We start from the raw sequence: 16,010 nt of genomic DNA on the forward strand, positions 1-16,010 counted from the left end.
ATTCCTTTTGGAGTTGCTAATAGCGCCTCAACAAAGGTCACAACGGAGATATGCCCTGAGCTCAGGACTAACGAATTATAAAACTGATGTTGGGGAGGTAGAAGGGTTCTTAAAGTATAAAGGAACTTCGATTGGGTGTTCCTATGTTGGTGCGCAAGCCTTTCGGTTGTAGCATTTTTTTTAAAAGGCGTTTTCATCTTGTTTGCATATGACATGTAAACAGAATATGCAAATTTGATCCATAAAGTGATCACAAGAATTCTGCTGCCACCTAGACCACTGGAGGTTAGGGATATGTGAACCTCTGACAGGTTGTGTAATACAGAAGACGAAGCCTTGGTGGAAAATAGGCACCATCTTCCTGCATCACATAATATTTCCCCCTTACCAAGAAGGAACTAAATGTTCACCTGGCCTGAATCTGACAACCTACCATACACAAAACCTTCTTCAAGTTCTTAGGTTTCTTAGGAAATTAAGTACTACTTGCACCTTAACAGATACACCTTCACACCAGATGGAATGTGGAAAGGCACCAACAACAGCCAAAGGTGTCACTGATGATGCTGCCAACATTGACAAAAAGGAGACAGTCTTATCAAACACACCTTTCACCTTCTGTAAATGACTTCATGAGGCGGCGGCTCTTGAGGTCACTGATTAAGATGGTCAATTTGATGAGGGCTTCATGGATAACGGAATCATGGTTGAAGTGGCAGTGTTTGTCTGTGGTTTCCCCCATTAACGAGGATGCCTTGTTTATGAGGCAGCAGCTGATGAGCACCTTGCATATTTCGGTAGCAGAGGATGCATGTTTAGGTTTCTTTTAATGATGACAGAGCACACTTGTCAACAGGGAAGGGCACGATTTCCATAGAGATTGCCACCTGTCTGTTCAGAAATTCACATTTGATCTCTAGTAGCTAGCGCATAACTTTCCTTACAATTTTTCACCTTTTCTAAAAGTAGGAGGTGCCCTCCTGACAGACTCCATTCCCAATAAAACGGCATCTCTTAGGGCAATACATAGTACGTTTTTTACTAAACTGGTCTGGCTGATGTGCATGGTGCAAAAGCATTCTAGACGAAGATGATCTGCATCTCGTTAGGGGGCAAGCAAAGCAGGGTTTAAATATTCAGCAATGTCTAGTACGAAGGTCTGATGTAATGCAAATGCAGATCATAAGAACCTCTCTTGGTCCAGCTACCAGAGACGGCTCCTGTGGGATTCGAAAAGCTGAAGTTGGGCGAGGCAGAATTCCCAGGGAGAAAAGAGATTAAGTAAAAGGTCTTTCATTTCTAACAGCTTCAGTGCACAGCAAATTAGAACTGTTTCAAACTTCAGATGTTGGTAGAAGCAGCGTGAATGCAGGGACAACAGAACAGAGTCAGAGGATACTGAGTACAAAGGAAAATCTGAGGAGTCGAGACCTCGGTCTGTGCAAAGACCGATCCAACTTTTTGGTGGCATGAGGTGGATAGGCTACAGAGACTCCTATATTATATATATTGTTTTAACACTATGTATAGCGTTTTGCTGTATGCTGCCAACTTGGCGATGAAGAATAATCCAAAGCATCTTAATCTTTGAACAATCCAATGATGACGAACCAGGTGCCCCTATGTTCAATTATCCATTCCCATTTTGGCACAGTGATTGCCCCAAACAACTCACTACGTACACCAGCTACTATTACCGTGCCTGCTCCAACTTAAGGGAAACAAAGTGGCTAATGAATCATGTGATAAAGACGGTATTTACATTTGTGAAAGGCTCAAGTTATACACCATAGAAACTCTCAAACACCCTTCCCCAGCTATTTTGTTCCATATCCCCCCAGCTATGTTGTCCCATACCTGAATGGATGATCATGTGTCGGCCCAGGTGATTTGAGAGGTAGAACTTCTTGCCGCAGCCTGGGTGGGGACAGACCTTGGTCCTTCCTTTGCGGTGTACAAGATTGACATGATTCTGTGAAAAAGAAAGATCTCACAAGTCAGTGCTCACTGCAGAATGCAAAGCAGTAAGAAACTGGACCGGAATCTTTGTATAACTGGCACCAAAACCTTGACACACATAGAACCAAGGGAAATTCAGGCCATGCTAAAGAGCGCGCCTTATGGCCTTCTGCTGCCGGGCAGAAGTGATGACAGACACAAGTCAGAGGATCTGTAGTTTGTCTCTTCATTCATACAGAAAGGATAAATTACCTGTAAGGAATATGCTACTTACCAGTATGCATCTGTTCTTGGCATAGAGGGCTGCAGAGTGGTACATTTATGAATAGATCGCCATCTGGTGTTGGGCTCGGATGATTGCACTTGTTTTTCTTCTGGAGAAGTCTTTGTCGTCATAGATGACTCCTCCTCTTGGTGTCAGTGCGCATGGGCATCGGCTCCATCCTTAGATTGTTTTGCCATAGTAGGGTTAGATGGAGTAGTGTAGTATAATACATAAAGATATGCCCATGTAAGTGTATCTAAATAAGATAATGTTGGGACAGACACAGGTTTCCGGGGAGGCAGGGAGGGCATGTACCACTCTGCAGCCCTCTATGCCAAGAACAGATGCATACTGGTAAGTAGCATATTCCGTTCGAGGCATATGGGCTGCAGATGGTACATTTATGAATAGATTGTACAGCAGTTACCTCCCTAGCGGTGGTCACCAGTGTCTGTCGCAACTGTTTGAAATAGAGTTTTTAATACAGCTTGGCCCACTCTGGCTTGTTGTGCAGCCTGTACATCAACACAGTAGTGCTTTGTGAATGTTTGTGGTGTAGACCAAGTTGCTGCTCTACATATGTCATCTAGGGGAATGTTCCCTAAGAATGCCATAGATGCTCCTAGTTTTCGCGTAGAATGAGCTCTAGGAGGAACAGTTAATGTTCTCTTTGCTTTAATGTAACATATTTGTATACATCTTACAATCCATCTAGCGATGCCTGCTTTAGAGATAGGATTGCCCTTATGTGTTGGGGAAAATGCTACAAATAGTTGTTTAGTTTTCCTGAAGTTTTGTGTTCTTTCTATGTAGTACAAAATGGCTCTTTTGACATCTAGTGTATGTAGAGCCCTTTCTGCTACCGTCTGTGGCTTTGGAAAGAAGACTGGTAGTTCCACTGGCTGGTTGATGTGAAATGCTGAAATTACTTTAGGCAAGAACTTTGGGTTTGTTCTAAGAACCACTTTATTCTGGTGTAACTGTAGGAATGGTTCTTGTATTGTCAATGCCTGTAATTCACTTACTCTCCTGAGTGAGGTAATGGCTATAAGGAAAGCCATCTTCCATGTAAGGAATTGTATTTCGCACCTATGCATAGGTTCGAAAGGTGGCCCCATTAGTCTGGTGAGTACTACGTTGAGGTTCCAGACTGGGGAAGGTGGTAATCTTGGTGGAATGACTCTTTTAAGGCCTTCCATGAAGGCTTTTATCGCTGGTACTCTGAACAATGATATGTGTTGCCTGTTTTGTAGGTACGCTGCTATAGCTGCTAGGTGTACCCTGATAGATGTGTACGCTAGATTACATTGCTGCAAGTGTAATAAGTAGCAAATAATCTCCTTTGTTGATACGTCCAGAGGGTTGATATTGTTATTAGTACAGTGTATAGCAAACCTCTTCCACTTAGCTGCATAGCATGCTCTGGTGGTGGGACGTCTCGCTTGTTTAATTATCTCCATGCAATTTGGGGGTAGATCTAAGTACCCAAATTCTAGGATTTCAGGAGCCAGATCGCTAGGTTCAATTGTGTGGGATCTGGGTGCATTATTTCTCCATGGTTCTGTGTAAGGTGCATGGGTAGAATTTGTAGCTTTTGATGTGGCACTTGTGAGAGTTGCAGGAGCGTGGTGAACCAGGGTTGTCTTGCCCACGTGGGTGCTACTAGTATCATGGTCATTGAGTGTTGTTGTAGTTTTCTGACCACTAATGGGATTAGTGGGAGAGGGGGAAAAGCGTATGCAAATTTGTTGGACCAATTTATCCATAACGCATTGCCCTGCGACAGGTGGTGCGGGTACCTGGACGCGAAGCTTTGGCATTTTGCGTTCTGATGAGTGGCAAAGAGGTCTATCTCTGGCTGTCCCCATCTTTGGAAGAATGGCTGCAGTATTTGTTGGTGCAGTTCCCATTCCTGTATTTGTTCCGACTGTCTGCTTAAGATGTCTGCTATCTGGTTTTGGACTCCTGGTAGGTGTTCGGCTAACAGATAGATGTTTTGAGGAATGGCCCATCTCCAGATTTCCTGTGCTAGTCTGGATAGTTGGAGAGAGTGCGTCCCCCCCTGTTTTTGAATATAATACATTGCTGTCATGTTGTCTGTTCTGATCAGGACTGCTTTGTTGGTAACATGTATTTGGAAGGCTTTCAATGCTAGAAACACCGCTAGTAGTTCTAGGTAATTGATGTGCAGTCTTTTTTCCTGCACACTCCACCTTCCTTGTACTGTGTATTTCTCCATATGTGCTCCCCATCCTGTGAGCGATGCGTCCGCTGTTATTGTCACCTGTGGAATTGGTTCTAGGAACGACCGCCCCTTGGCAATGTTTGTTGTGTTCCACCACTTCAGAGAGCGGTGTGTGCAGTCGTCTACCAACACCAGATCTGTAATCTGTCCTTGAGCCTGATTCCACTGTGTCGCTAAGCATTCTTGTAGCGGACGCATTTGTAGTTTGGCATATGGAATTAGCAGTATGCAGGATGACATCATCCCTAATAGCTGCATGAACACTCTTGCTGGTAGTGAGTGTTGTGGCTGGAATCTTTGAATGATTGTAAGCATTGTTTGGATCCTGACTGGATTGGGGTATACTTTGGCTTTTTCTGTGTCTATAGTAGCCCCCAGATATTGTTGAACCTTGCTTGGTTGTAGGTGTGACTTTGTGTAGTTCACCGTGAACCCTAGCTGGTGTAGTAGCTGAATTGTCTTTTGTGTGTTTTGAAGACATTCCTCTTGTGACTTGGCCTTTATTAGCCAGTCGTCCAAGTATGGGAAGACATGTATTTGTTGTCTTCTTAGGTGAGCTGCCACCACTGCCAGGCATTTTGTGAACACCCTTGGTGCCGTTGTGACACCAAACGGAAGGACTTTGAACTGATAATGTTGTCCTTCTACCACAAACCTGAGGTATTTCCTGTGGGCTTTGTGAATCGGGATATGAAAGTAAGCGTCTTTTAGATCCAGTGTAGAAAGAAAGTCCCCTTTCTTCAGTAAAGGAAGTACCTGTTGGAGCGTGACCATGTGGAAATGTTCCGAATTTATGTATGCGTTGAGAGGTCTTAGGTCCAGTATCGGTCTTAGAGACCCATCCTTTTTGGGAATTAGGAAGTATAGGGAGTATACTCCTGTTCCTTGTTGGTGCTGTGGAACCTTCTCTATGGCATGCTTTCCTAGCAGGGATAGTACTTCCTGCTTTAACAGTGTCAGGTGATCTTGTTTCATTGGACGCTGTTTGGGGGGGATGTTTGGTGGGGTAGATGTGAGTTCCAGGCAATAACCATGTTGGATAATTTGTCTCACCCACCTGTCTGATGTGATGTTTTCCCAGACAGGTAGGAACTGTGATAGGCGTCCCCCGACCGGTGTTATATGGTCTGGGGGGAGCTGTATGAAGTCACTGCTTTGGGGTTGGAGAGTTGCGGTTGTTGTTGTTTCCGCGACCTCTACCCTTGTTGTTGTTACCTCTGTAACTACCTCTAGAATTACCTCTGGGTGATGTAGGTGTAAAAGAGGTTTGTTGCTGACTTGTACCTGTATTTTTGGATCCTCCTCTATAGGTGGACCTACGAAAGGAACCTCTTTGTGTCGGCTGTTGCAATGCTCCCATTGATTTAGCCGTTTCCGTATCCTTTTTCATCTTTTCTAAGGCCTCATCTGTCCCTGTGCCGAAAAGTGTTTTCCCATCAAAAGGTTGGTTCAGTAATGATGTTTGTACCTCTTGTTTGAACCCTGAGCCATGCATGTCTCCTTAACATGATGCTTGTGTTTGTAGCTCTTGCTGCAGTGTCTGCCGCGTCTAGGGCGCACTTTATGGAAGTGTTAGTAATTAACTTCCCTTCTTGTATGAGTTGATCTGCCCTCTTTTGATGTTCTTTCGGGAGATGTGTGATGAGTTTTTCTAATTCATCATAATGCGCTCTGTCATACCTTGCAAGTAGTGCTTGCGTATTAGCTATGCGCCAGCTGTTTGCCGCTTGAGATGCTACTCTCTTGCCAGAGGCATCTATCAGCTTAGACTCTTTGTCAGGAGGTGGAGCTTCTCCTGTAGATAAAGAGTTTGCTCTCTTACGAGCGTTTGTGACCACTAGTGAGTCTAGAGGAATTTGCCCTTTAATGTATATTGGGTCTTTTGGAGCTGTCCTATATTTCTTATCGATTCTTGGGTTCAGTACCCTAGCCCTCACTGGGTCTTTGAATATCTCTGATGTATGACTGAGAAGGCCCTTAAGCATTGGTAGTGTTCCTGATGTTCTTTGTGCAGTAGGTAGTGTTTCTAATAAGAAATCCTCTATTTGAGGTTCTGCATGTAGTTCTACCTTGTGATATGTTGCTGCTCTATTAATGAGTTGCGCAAAACCAGTATTATCATCAGGAGGTGAAGGTTTTGAAGGATACATTTCAGGGTCGTTATCGTTATCTGACCCTACATTGTACTCTTCCCATGGGTCTGCCTCCTCTGGGATTGTGTCTTCATCATCCCCAGGATGTTCCCCCTCCCCTGTGTCACTCTCTACATCTGTTGTAGGTGTAGATGGTCGTGTGGGAGGAATATTTGGTCTATTGTGAGGAAGAGGAGAAGATGGTGTGTGTCTAGGTTTTGGAGAAGGGGGAGGAGTTGTATTTGTCCCCATTGTTCTCTTCTTCGGATGAGTTTTGTCGTCCGAATGTTCATTCTTCCTCTTTTTAGGTAGTTCTGTGACTACCTTGCCAGTTTTTGGATCAATAAACAGAGTCTTTTGTTTAGGATCGGTCTTGTATTCCTGTGTCGGTACCACAGTTTTCGGTTCCGAAAGGTGTTTTTTCTTCTGACTGTCCATTTGTATTTTCGGCACCGAGATTTTATTCGGATCCGATGTCCTCGGTATCGAAGATGTCCCCGGTGTCGAGGGTGTTTTCGACGTCGAAACGTGTTTCGGTGTCGACATGGACTGCTTCGACTTCGAGCTTTCCTTGACTTGGAGCTTCGGTGTCGATGTGGTCCGTTTATCGGATCACCATGATGGGAGACCGAGTGTTTCGGTTTCGGTTTCGTTGCCGGGCTCGAAGGCGGGGCGTCTGAAACTTTTTTCGGTTGTCTGACCGGGCTCGAGGGCGGGGTCGACACCGTGCGGGGTCTGTTCTTTGGTAAAGGGACGTCGTCACTCACGGTTTGTTGGACGTCGATTTCCTCGACGTCGGACTCGTCCACTTCCGACCCCGCCTCGTCGGCCTCTTCTTCCTCCTCTTCTGGGTGCTGGTCCTCGAACAGCTCCGGGATTGCTTGTGACTGCATTCTCGATACCTCGTGTCTTCGGGCTCGACGGTTTCTAATCGTCGATTTTGAAGAGAACGCTGCACAGGCCTCACAGTCCCTGGATTCGTGTTTAGGGGACAAGCAGAGGTTGCACACCTCGTGTAGGTCCTTGTGTGGGAACTTAGCACCACACGTTGGACATTTTTTGAATGGAGTCCTTTCCATGGACCCCGGGCTGGACTACTTCGAGTTTCTCGTAGTCGTCGTCCTTCGAAACGCGTCGGTATGGAAGTGAAGTCGCGTTCGATAACAATACCGTCGAATTGGAAAGGGTTACGCGCCGAATATAACCTTCTTTATCGAAGTCGGTCCGGAGCGCTTCGATCCTCATCCGAACCCGATGGCGGAAAAAAACAATCTAAGGATGGAGCCGATGCCCATGCGCACTGACACCAAGAGGAGGAGTCATCTATGACGACAAAGACTTCTCCAGAAGAAAAACAAGTGCAATCATCCGAGCCCAACACCAGATGGCGATCTATTCATAAATGTACCATCTGCAGCCCATATGCCTCGAACTCCTAGTTCTCTTCCAGGGGTATCCTCATCAAAGTCATAAGCACTGAATATTCCCGCCCATGTGCGGGGACCCCGGAAATAATATAAAATTATATATGAAAATCACATATAACTAGCTCCACATATATGTATGTACATATATCATTTTTTCTCACACCAATGCAGCCCCAAAACTGAGGCTAAACAATGTAATTACCCATACATAGACTGTATTTGCAAGCATATAAAAACACATTAGGTCAAATAGCACTTGAACTCTATGTTTTAATGAGCAAAACACTCATAAATCCTGATAATTGCTAATAAATAGACATTGTTAGCCCACAGGCTGCATTGTAAAGCAATAGCATAGAAAATGAAAGCATTTTCAACAAAAACTGGCACCGTGCCTTTAAGGCAGCCATCATGCCTCAGGGGTAACAGTTAGGTCAGTTCTTTGCATAACCCTGAAAGTCAGGGCTCAATAATAAACTATAAACACTTTGACAACATCTCATTTACCTGGGGAGGCGGGTGGGTTGCTTATGACTTTGATGAGGATACCCCTGGAAGAGAACTAGGATTACAGGTAAGTAACATATCCTTCTCTTCCAGGGGATCCTCATCAATAGTCATAAGCACTGAATAGAATAGCAAGCCCATCAACCACCTGCAGGTAAATGAGAAACACATGACCCAACCAAAGATAGTAACAGCCGAAAATCAACCGTTAAACAGATTCCGCAAGGAGGCCTGGCCTACCTGGGTATCTGCTCTAGTGCCTGAATCTAGACAGTAATGTCTGGTAAATGTATGGAAGGACCTCCAGGTCGCCGCCTTACAAATCTCAGACATGGGCACATTTTGAAGAAAAGCTGTAGTAGTCGCTTTCCCTCTGGTGGAATGTGTTTTGGGAGAAAACCCCAGGGCTTTCTGCGCCAATTGGTAGGCAAGTCTGATACACGAAACTATCCACCTTGAGATGGGAACGTTTCGAGGCTGCATAACCTGATCTGATCGATCCATAGTTGACAGACAGTTGATCAGACTTACGTATAGATTTGGACCTATCAAGATAGAATTTTAAAACCCTTTTCAGGTCCAAAGAATGCAAGGCCCTCTCAGCTGGAGTGGAGAGATTGGGAAACAAGCATTTACAATGCAATGGTTTCGCCTTTGGAAAAGTTAGAGCTATTGGCATTGTAAATGACAACATTTGTATTTATGTGTTGGTTTTGAAAACAGATAAATAAATGGCATTGTCATTTACATTGCCATTAGCTTAATCTCGGCAGTCACTCTGCACTTCCTCTGCACTCCCTAGCTAGTCACTCTGCACTCCCTCTGCACTCCCTAGCTAGTCACTCTGCACTCCCTAGCTAGTCACTCTGCACTCCCTCTGCACTCCCTAGTCACTCTGCACTCCCTAGTCACTCTGCACTCCCTAGTCACTCTGCACTCCCTCTGCACTCCCTAGTCACTCTGCACTCCCTCTGCACTCCCTAGTCACTCTGCACTCCCTAGTCACTCTGCACTCCCTCTGCACTCCCTAGCTAGTCACTCTGCACTCCCTCTGCACTCCCTCTGCACTCCCTAGCTAGTCACTCTGCACTCCCTCTGCACTCCCTAGTCACTCTGCACTCCCTAGTCACTCTGCACTCCCTAGTCACTCTGCACTCCCTAGCACTCCCTAGTCACTCTGCACTCTCTAGCACTCCCTAGTCACTCTGCACTCTCTAGCACTCCCTAGTCACTCTGCACTCTCTAACACTCCCTAGTCACTCTGCACTCTCTAGCACTCCCTATTCACTCTGCACTCTCTAGCACTCCCTAGTCACTCTGCACTGTCTAGCACTCCCAGTCACTCTGCACTCTCTAGCACTCCCTAGTCACTCTGCACTCCCTAGTCACTCTGCACTCCCTCTGCACTCCCTAGTCACTCTGCACTCCCTCTGCACTCCTAGTCACTCTGCACTCCCTCTGCACTCCTAGTCACTCTGCACTCCCTCTGCACTCCCTAGTCACTCTGCACTCCCTAGTCACTCTGCACTCCCTAGTCACTCTGCACTCGATAGCTAGTCACTCTGCACTCCCTCTGCACTCCCTAGCTAGTCACTCTGCACTCCCTAGCACTCCCTAGTCACTCTGCACTCCCTAGTCACTCTGCACTCCCTAGCACTCCCTAGTCACTCTGCACTCTCTAGCACTCCCTAGTCACTCTGCACTCTCTAGCACTCCCTAGTCACTCTGCACTCTCTAGCACTCCCTAGTCACTCTGCACTCTCTAGCACTCACTACTCTGCACACTCACTACTCTGCACACTCACTACTCTGCACACTCACTACTCTGCACACTCACTACTCTGCACACTCACTACTCTGCACACTCACTACTCTGCACACTCACTACTCTGCACTCTACACAAAGATCTGTTACAATTAGAATAAAATAAAACGAGGTGTAAAAAATGATATGAAGTAATCTTCCTCGAGTTTTTCTAGCACCCGATTCTCTCCCTTCCTTCCCCCTTCTAGCTCCCCACCTCACCTTCTGCCCACACCTTTTCAGATAATGCTGTGAATGGGTGCAAGTATTTATTTTACTTAATGCAGTTTTATATAGCGTAAACTTTTCTAGCACCCGATTCTCTCCCTTCCTTCCCCCTTCTTGCTCCCCACCTCACCTTCTGCCAACACTTTTTTCAGATTATGCTGTGAATGGGGGATGGCGGGCAAAAAGAGATGAGGTGAAGGAGGGACGAGGGGGTCGTAGGGAGGGGGGTGGGGCGCCAAGGACGGATGGTGGACGTGGTATACAAGGACGAGGAGTGATAGAGTTATTGGGTGTAGGGATAGGGAGGGTCGTAGGAAGTGGGTACGAAGGGAAGGGGCCGGAATGGAAGGGGGGAGACGAGGGAGGAGATGAAGAGAAGAAACGTCAGGAGAGCTGAAGGAAGGGGCCGGACAAGCTGGCTGCAGAGGGAAGAATGGCTGAGTGAAACCGGGTAGTGGAGAGAAGGAGGGACGAAGTGAAGGAGATGTGAGAAGGATAGGATGAGAGGGTTGGAAGGGAGCCTGGCTGAGGCTCGGCATGGGCTGGAGCTGAATAACAGACGGGATGCAGCGGGGGTCTGTGTGGAGTGATGTAGGGGTAGGTGAGGCGATGGGTTGTGAACTGATGGTGGGAAGAAGGGGCACCAGAGGAGAAGACGGACTCAGGAGAGGCAGGGAGGAGGAAATGAAGGGGAGGTGGACTGAGAGATTGGGGTAACTGGATGGCGTCTTGGAATGAAGGTTTGGCAAGTATAGAGCCGAGACAAGAGTGAAGGGATGGGTGAAAGGGGCTTAGGGGGTCGTGGTAGATGACACTGGTATAACAGGCTGGTGGGTTAAGGCCCCTGCCACTGGGAGGTCCGAGTGCAACGTGCAGGTCTTAGCTTTGAGTGCCCTGAGGGGGTTCAACTGCGTCGGTGAAAATAAAGAGTGCGAGCTGCAGAAATGCGTGCACCATTTGCGGGCCCAGTGCTAGCAAGGTAGTTTGGCAGGTTTGGAGCTTGCAGTATCAGCTCCCAGGTTTCCACTACATTCAGACCGCACAACTGTTCACCGCAGAGGTCTGAATGCCACGTCTAAAACCATTCCAGTCCTGGTAAGATAGCCAAGTGGGTTGTGCACCTGATGCGGACCTATGTCCGCTAACTACTGGTAAAAAATTCCAATTCAGATAGCTGAGCGGGTTGATGCACGGACTGCGGAGATCTGTGCATGTGTAATATGCCGTTCCCAGGTTCGAATTCCAGTAAAACAGCTGGCTCGTCACTTTCTAATTTTCTTCAGTCCACCCAAGTTTACAGTCCTACATCTCATTGCCTGGCTTTGGGCTAGGAGCTTTATAGCTTCTGCTATTTGTGCGCATTATACATTGTTTTTCACTTAGTTTACTTTCATTGTGTAAAAAAGAGTGAATGAGGAAATATAAAATAGGAAGTTCAACCAAGCTCAGGAGGAAATACAGTCATAAAGTCTTGTGGGGTATGCTACTCTCACGGATGCACCTGACACTCGGAGCATCCATATGGCGAAAACCCAAGATTAGATGAGAGAGTATGGTGTGATGGAAGATCTCGATTTAAAATGTCAGGTCACTTGATCATGTTCTTTAAATTGTTACACCGATTAATGGTTATTTATTTTTAAATTTGTTTCTTCGATGTTTAGCTCTGTAAGCACACCAATAACCCTTTCGGTGCATAGACTATTCGAAACAAGGAGGAAGAGACCTGCTTTGTGGTTTTGTCAACAAATAATTATTCAGAGTTTATACAGAGTTTCTAGGACGTTAATTACCCATACTACTACTTCAGAAAAATCTGTAGAGATTAATTCGCTATTTTGCCGCTCTACAATGTTTCAGGAGGGGCACTCCTAAGAACAGAGTTGCCTTTGTTGCCACTGTTTTTATGGCGTGAGCTGTTACTCTTTCTCAAATTAACTCCAGTGCATTGGTGTTTGTGAAGGTGCTTCACCTGATCAAACCAAAGACTTCTTGTTGACAAGCCTTAGAATGTGCGCTCCCTATCTCCAGCATACGTGGTCAGGCTGGAGCTTGGTTCCAGCTCCTGGGAGGAAAGTCCAACTGACAGGCTGCATACAACCATCCTTCACGTTACAGCTGCCATGATTAAAGGTGTTATTTGCACTGAATCTTCTCACACTGCATCCGCCTGCCTTTACTGAGCGGGTCTCAAATAGATGGCAACGTTCTCCTGGAGCCCTTTGTAATATCTGACTGTACATGATATTGCCTTTATGATGGTTAGTAAATTGTAGTCCTGTTAGTTTACAGTTGCGATGCCACCACCCCTCTCATTAAGGCAAACCGGATTACATATTTTATATCCCAAAGGGATCGCCATTTCAGTCACTGGCTTAGAAGTGCCAGAAAGTCATGTTTCAGTGACAAATAAGACGTGCAGTGCCTTATCACAGAGGAGGACATAAATAAGGCCCGCACGTTTTTGCATAGACGCACATTAATTAGGGCTCTATGCAGCGGCCCAAAATACTTAGAAGCACGATTTATAAAATTAATAGTGTAGATTAATTTAATTAATTTCCAAAAAAATACACAACCTTGGGTGGAAAAGTCCTCTGAGGGAAAGTCCTCTGACTTGCTTGTTTGCTACATTACTCGGCTGGTTTGTATACATTACCCATGGGGACTGGTTTACCCTACTCCAGTTCTAGAACTGTGCATTGGTTCTTATGCGTGACCCTACTACATGGGGGCTCAGACCTCTACCACCATGACCCTTCTCTCTAGCTTGTTTCCTTTCTGTTCCCCATCACCCCTAGGATGAACGGACCTCTGACTATCTCCCTGCTATGTCTGGCGAGGAAGGTGTCTGTGACTCTCAGAGCCAATTACAGCCCACACGGGATGGTTCAGACTCACCCCAAACACAGGGTGACTCAGTTTCCATCCTTCCAAAGTCGATAAACTGAGTGCTTCTAGATCTGGGTAATACCAGTGTCTGCAAATTACAGTGCTTTGAAGTGGCAGAAGTGCTCTACTTATGTAACAGCTCGCTATTACTGTGTTTTACATGTAATAGAAATTCAGTGTCTTTCACTCCAGTTGCCACTAAAGTCTCTGAGAGCAGTTCCACAAGCGGGGCACCGAGATGGTGATCACCAAGTCCGGCCGGTGAGTGTCTGTCTGCGCAGAACCACTTTCTCTTTCACTTCCCCCCCCCCCCGCGCCTGCACTCCAAGCCTACACTCCCATCGCCCACTCCAATCACTTCCCTAAACACGACTAGCAAATCTGGCACCTGCGTTAGGGGAAATGTTTTCCCCTCTCCTCAGCTACGCCCGGAGTGAACGGGGAAATAAACGGGGGCCACCAACCCCGTAATTCAGGCAAAATCTCGCCAGAGCGCAAGTTCGCAGTATGTGCGTACAGCAACCTACTAACTTCAAAATCCCACAATACATTTCTGTATTCTGCCTGCAGAAGGTTCGACAGCAGCCACGGAATTGTCATAATACTACATAATTTACAGAAACGTATCTTGTGCTGCAATAAACAGCCTTGTGTGTCTCCTACAGATCTGTCTATTGCTTTGCCCCACAACTTTCCTAGATCTTGCGGCTCAACGCTACACGTATGTGTATATATGTATATTTGTCAGTGTGTGTATATATATATATATATATATATATATATATATATATATATATATATATATATATAAACACCACTTGTAGCGTTCAGCCGAAAAATCTAGTAAAGTTTGTGGGGCAAAAGGCAAAGCAATAGACAGATCTGTAAGAGACACCCACGGCTGTTTATTGCAGCACAAGATATATATATATATATATATATATATATATGCACAGACACATTTTTTTTGTATGCTTCACTCGTAGCTGCATATCATTGTAATTAATCTATGCAGAAAATACGAGGCGGCGCTACGGCAGACTTCACTCGATATTACGTATTCATGAATGCTGCTTATTGGAGCAGAAGGGCATTCTAGAGGTGCCCGGTGCCAGGGCGCGAGGCACACGCCTGTTTTATGGCTCCGACTGCAGATTATTAAACGATAAACAGTCCGGGCCAGAGGTGAACATGGCCTCCGTCCTCCCCATCTGGGCGCTATTTATGCCCTGGAAGTCCGGAATGGCCGCGTGCCCCCTCGTGTTTGTTGCTGGCATATGTTTCCTTTTAGGAAAGCATAATTTAAAGCCACATGATTGACAAAAATAAACAGGCAGGCAGTGGCGTTCCGAGGCAGATTGAAAGGAGATGGCGGGGCGCTTCTCTCAGCAGCTCTGCCCCCAAACGTACTGGCACGTGAGGTGAGGGCACAGGTGTTTGCCCACACGTGACACTCCAAGAAGAGGTCCCCGGAGGCACTCGTTACAAACAGGGGAAAAGTACAAAGTAAAACGCTTCTGCTTAAATCTTTCAATATAAAATATTTTAAGCAGAAAGTGCATTGATTACAAAATAAAAAAAAGCGACTTAAGAAGACAGCTCCAACAAATGCGAGCTGGAATCAATGTCTGGCACTGTTCGAGGCCTCGCACATTGTTCAGCTTTTGAAAATAGATTTATTGTAACTATCCCATATAATCCCTTCGACCCTCTTTCTCGCTTTAGATAATATTTCTTAAAAAGTCCCGCGTGGATGGGAGCTAAGGTTCTAGTGTATTTCTTAGACTCTGAGACCGAGACGCTCCGCTGTTTGCTCCGTCACAAATTGTGCTGCCCCCCCTCGCTTCCAGTCCTCGGTGCTGCTTACCTCTTCTTCCAGGCCACGTGGGTGCTCATGCTTACTCCCGCTTCCTGTCCCCGCATACGTCTCTCTGCTCTGGGCCACTGCGGTTCTGACCCCGTTTAAAAGGGTTGTCAACTCTTCGTCTGGCTGCTGTCCCTGCTGCCTGCCCCTCTTTGAGGGTGCTGTCCCTGGTGTCTGCCCCTCTTTCAGGGTGCTGTCGCTGGTGTCTGCCCCTCTTTCAGGGTGCTGTCCCTGGTGTCTGCCCCTCTTTCAGGGTGCTGTCGCTGGTGTCTGCCCCTCTTTCAGGGTGCTGTCCCTGGTGTCTGCCCCTCTTTCAGGGTGCTGTCGCTGGTGTCTGCCCCTCTTTCAGGGTGCTGTCCCTGGTGTCTGCCCCTCTTTCAGGGTGCTGTCCCTGGTGTCTGCCCCTCTTTCAGGGTGCTGTCGCTGGTGTCTGTCCCTCTTTGAGGGCGCTGTCGCTCTAGCTGACTAGTTCACAACGTTGCTGACCTCTTCTTGACACTCCTGTTGAGAGAGTCTCCCTTGTGCCTCTGTGCTGTGGAGCTCACCTCAGACAGCACCTCCCCAGCCGAGAGCTGCTCGCCCTGTCTCACTAGCACAGGGTCCTAGTCAGTCCTGGCTTATGAATGAGTTTGGTGCTAATGCTCTGCTTCTGCATAAGCGCTTTAGGTCACTCTCGTGGTATGGAAA

General features: G+C 46.5%; 1 protein-coding gene across 3 annotated transcripts in view; it reads right to left on the bottom strand.

Annotated features, from left to right (window-relative positions):
* Positions 1–16,010, bottom strand: part of ZNF653 (zinc finger protein 653) — a 221,612-nt gene that overhangs the window by 81,480 nt on the left and 124,122 nt on the right. For all 3 annotated transcript variants that reach the window (XM_078684259.1, XM_078684278.1, XM_078684268.1), the window contains exon 7: positions 1,858–1,972. In XM_078684259.1, coding sequence (XP_078540385.1) covers positions 1,858–1,972 — 115 coding nt within the window. The remainder of the gene's footprint in view (positions 1–1,857; positions 1,973–16,010) is intronic.

The sequence above is a fragment of the Lissotriton helveticus genome, chromosome 1_1, assembly GCF_964261635.1.
Source record: "Lissotriton helveticus chromosome 1_1, aLisHel1.1, whole genome shotgun sequence".
NCBI lineage: Eukaryota > Metazoa > Chordata > Amphibia > Caudata > Salamandridae > Lissotriton > Lissotriton helveticus.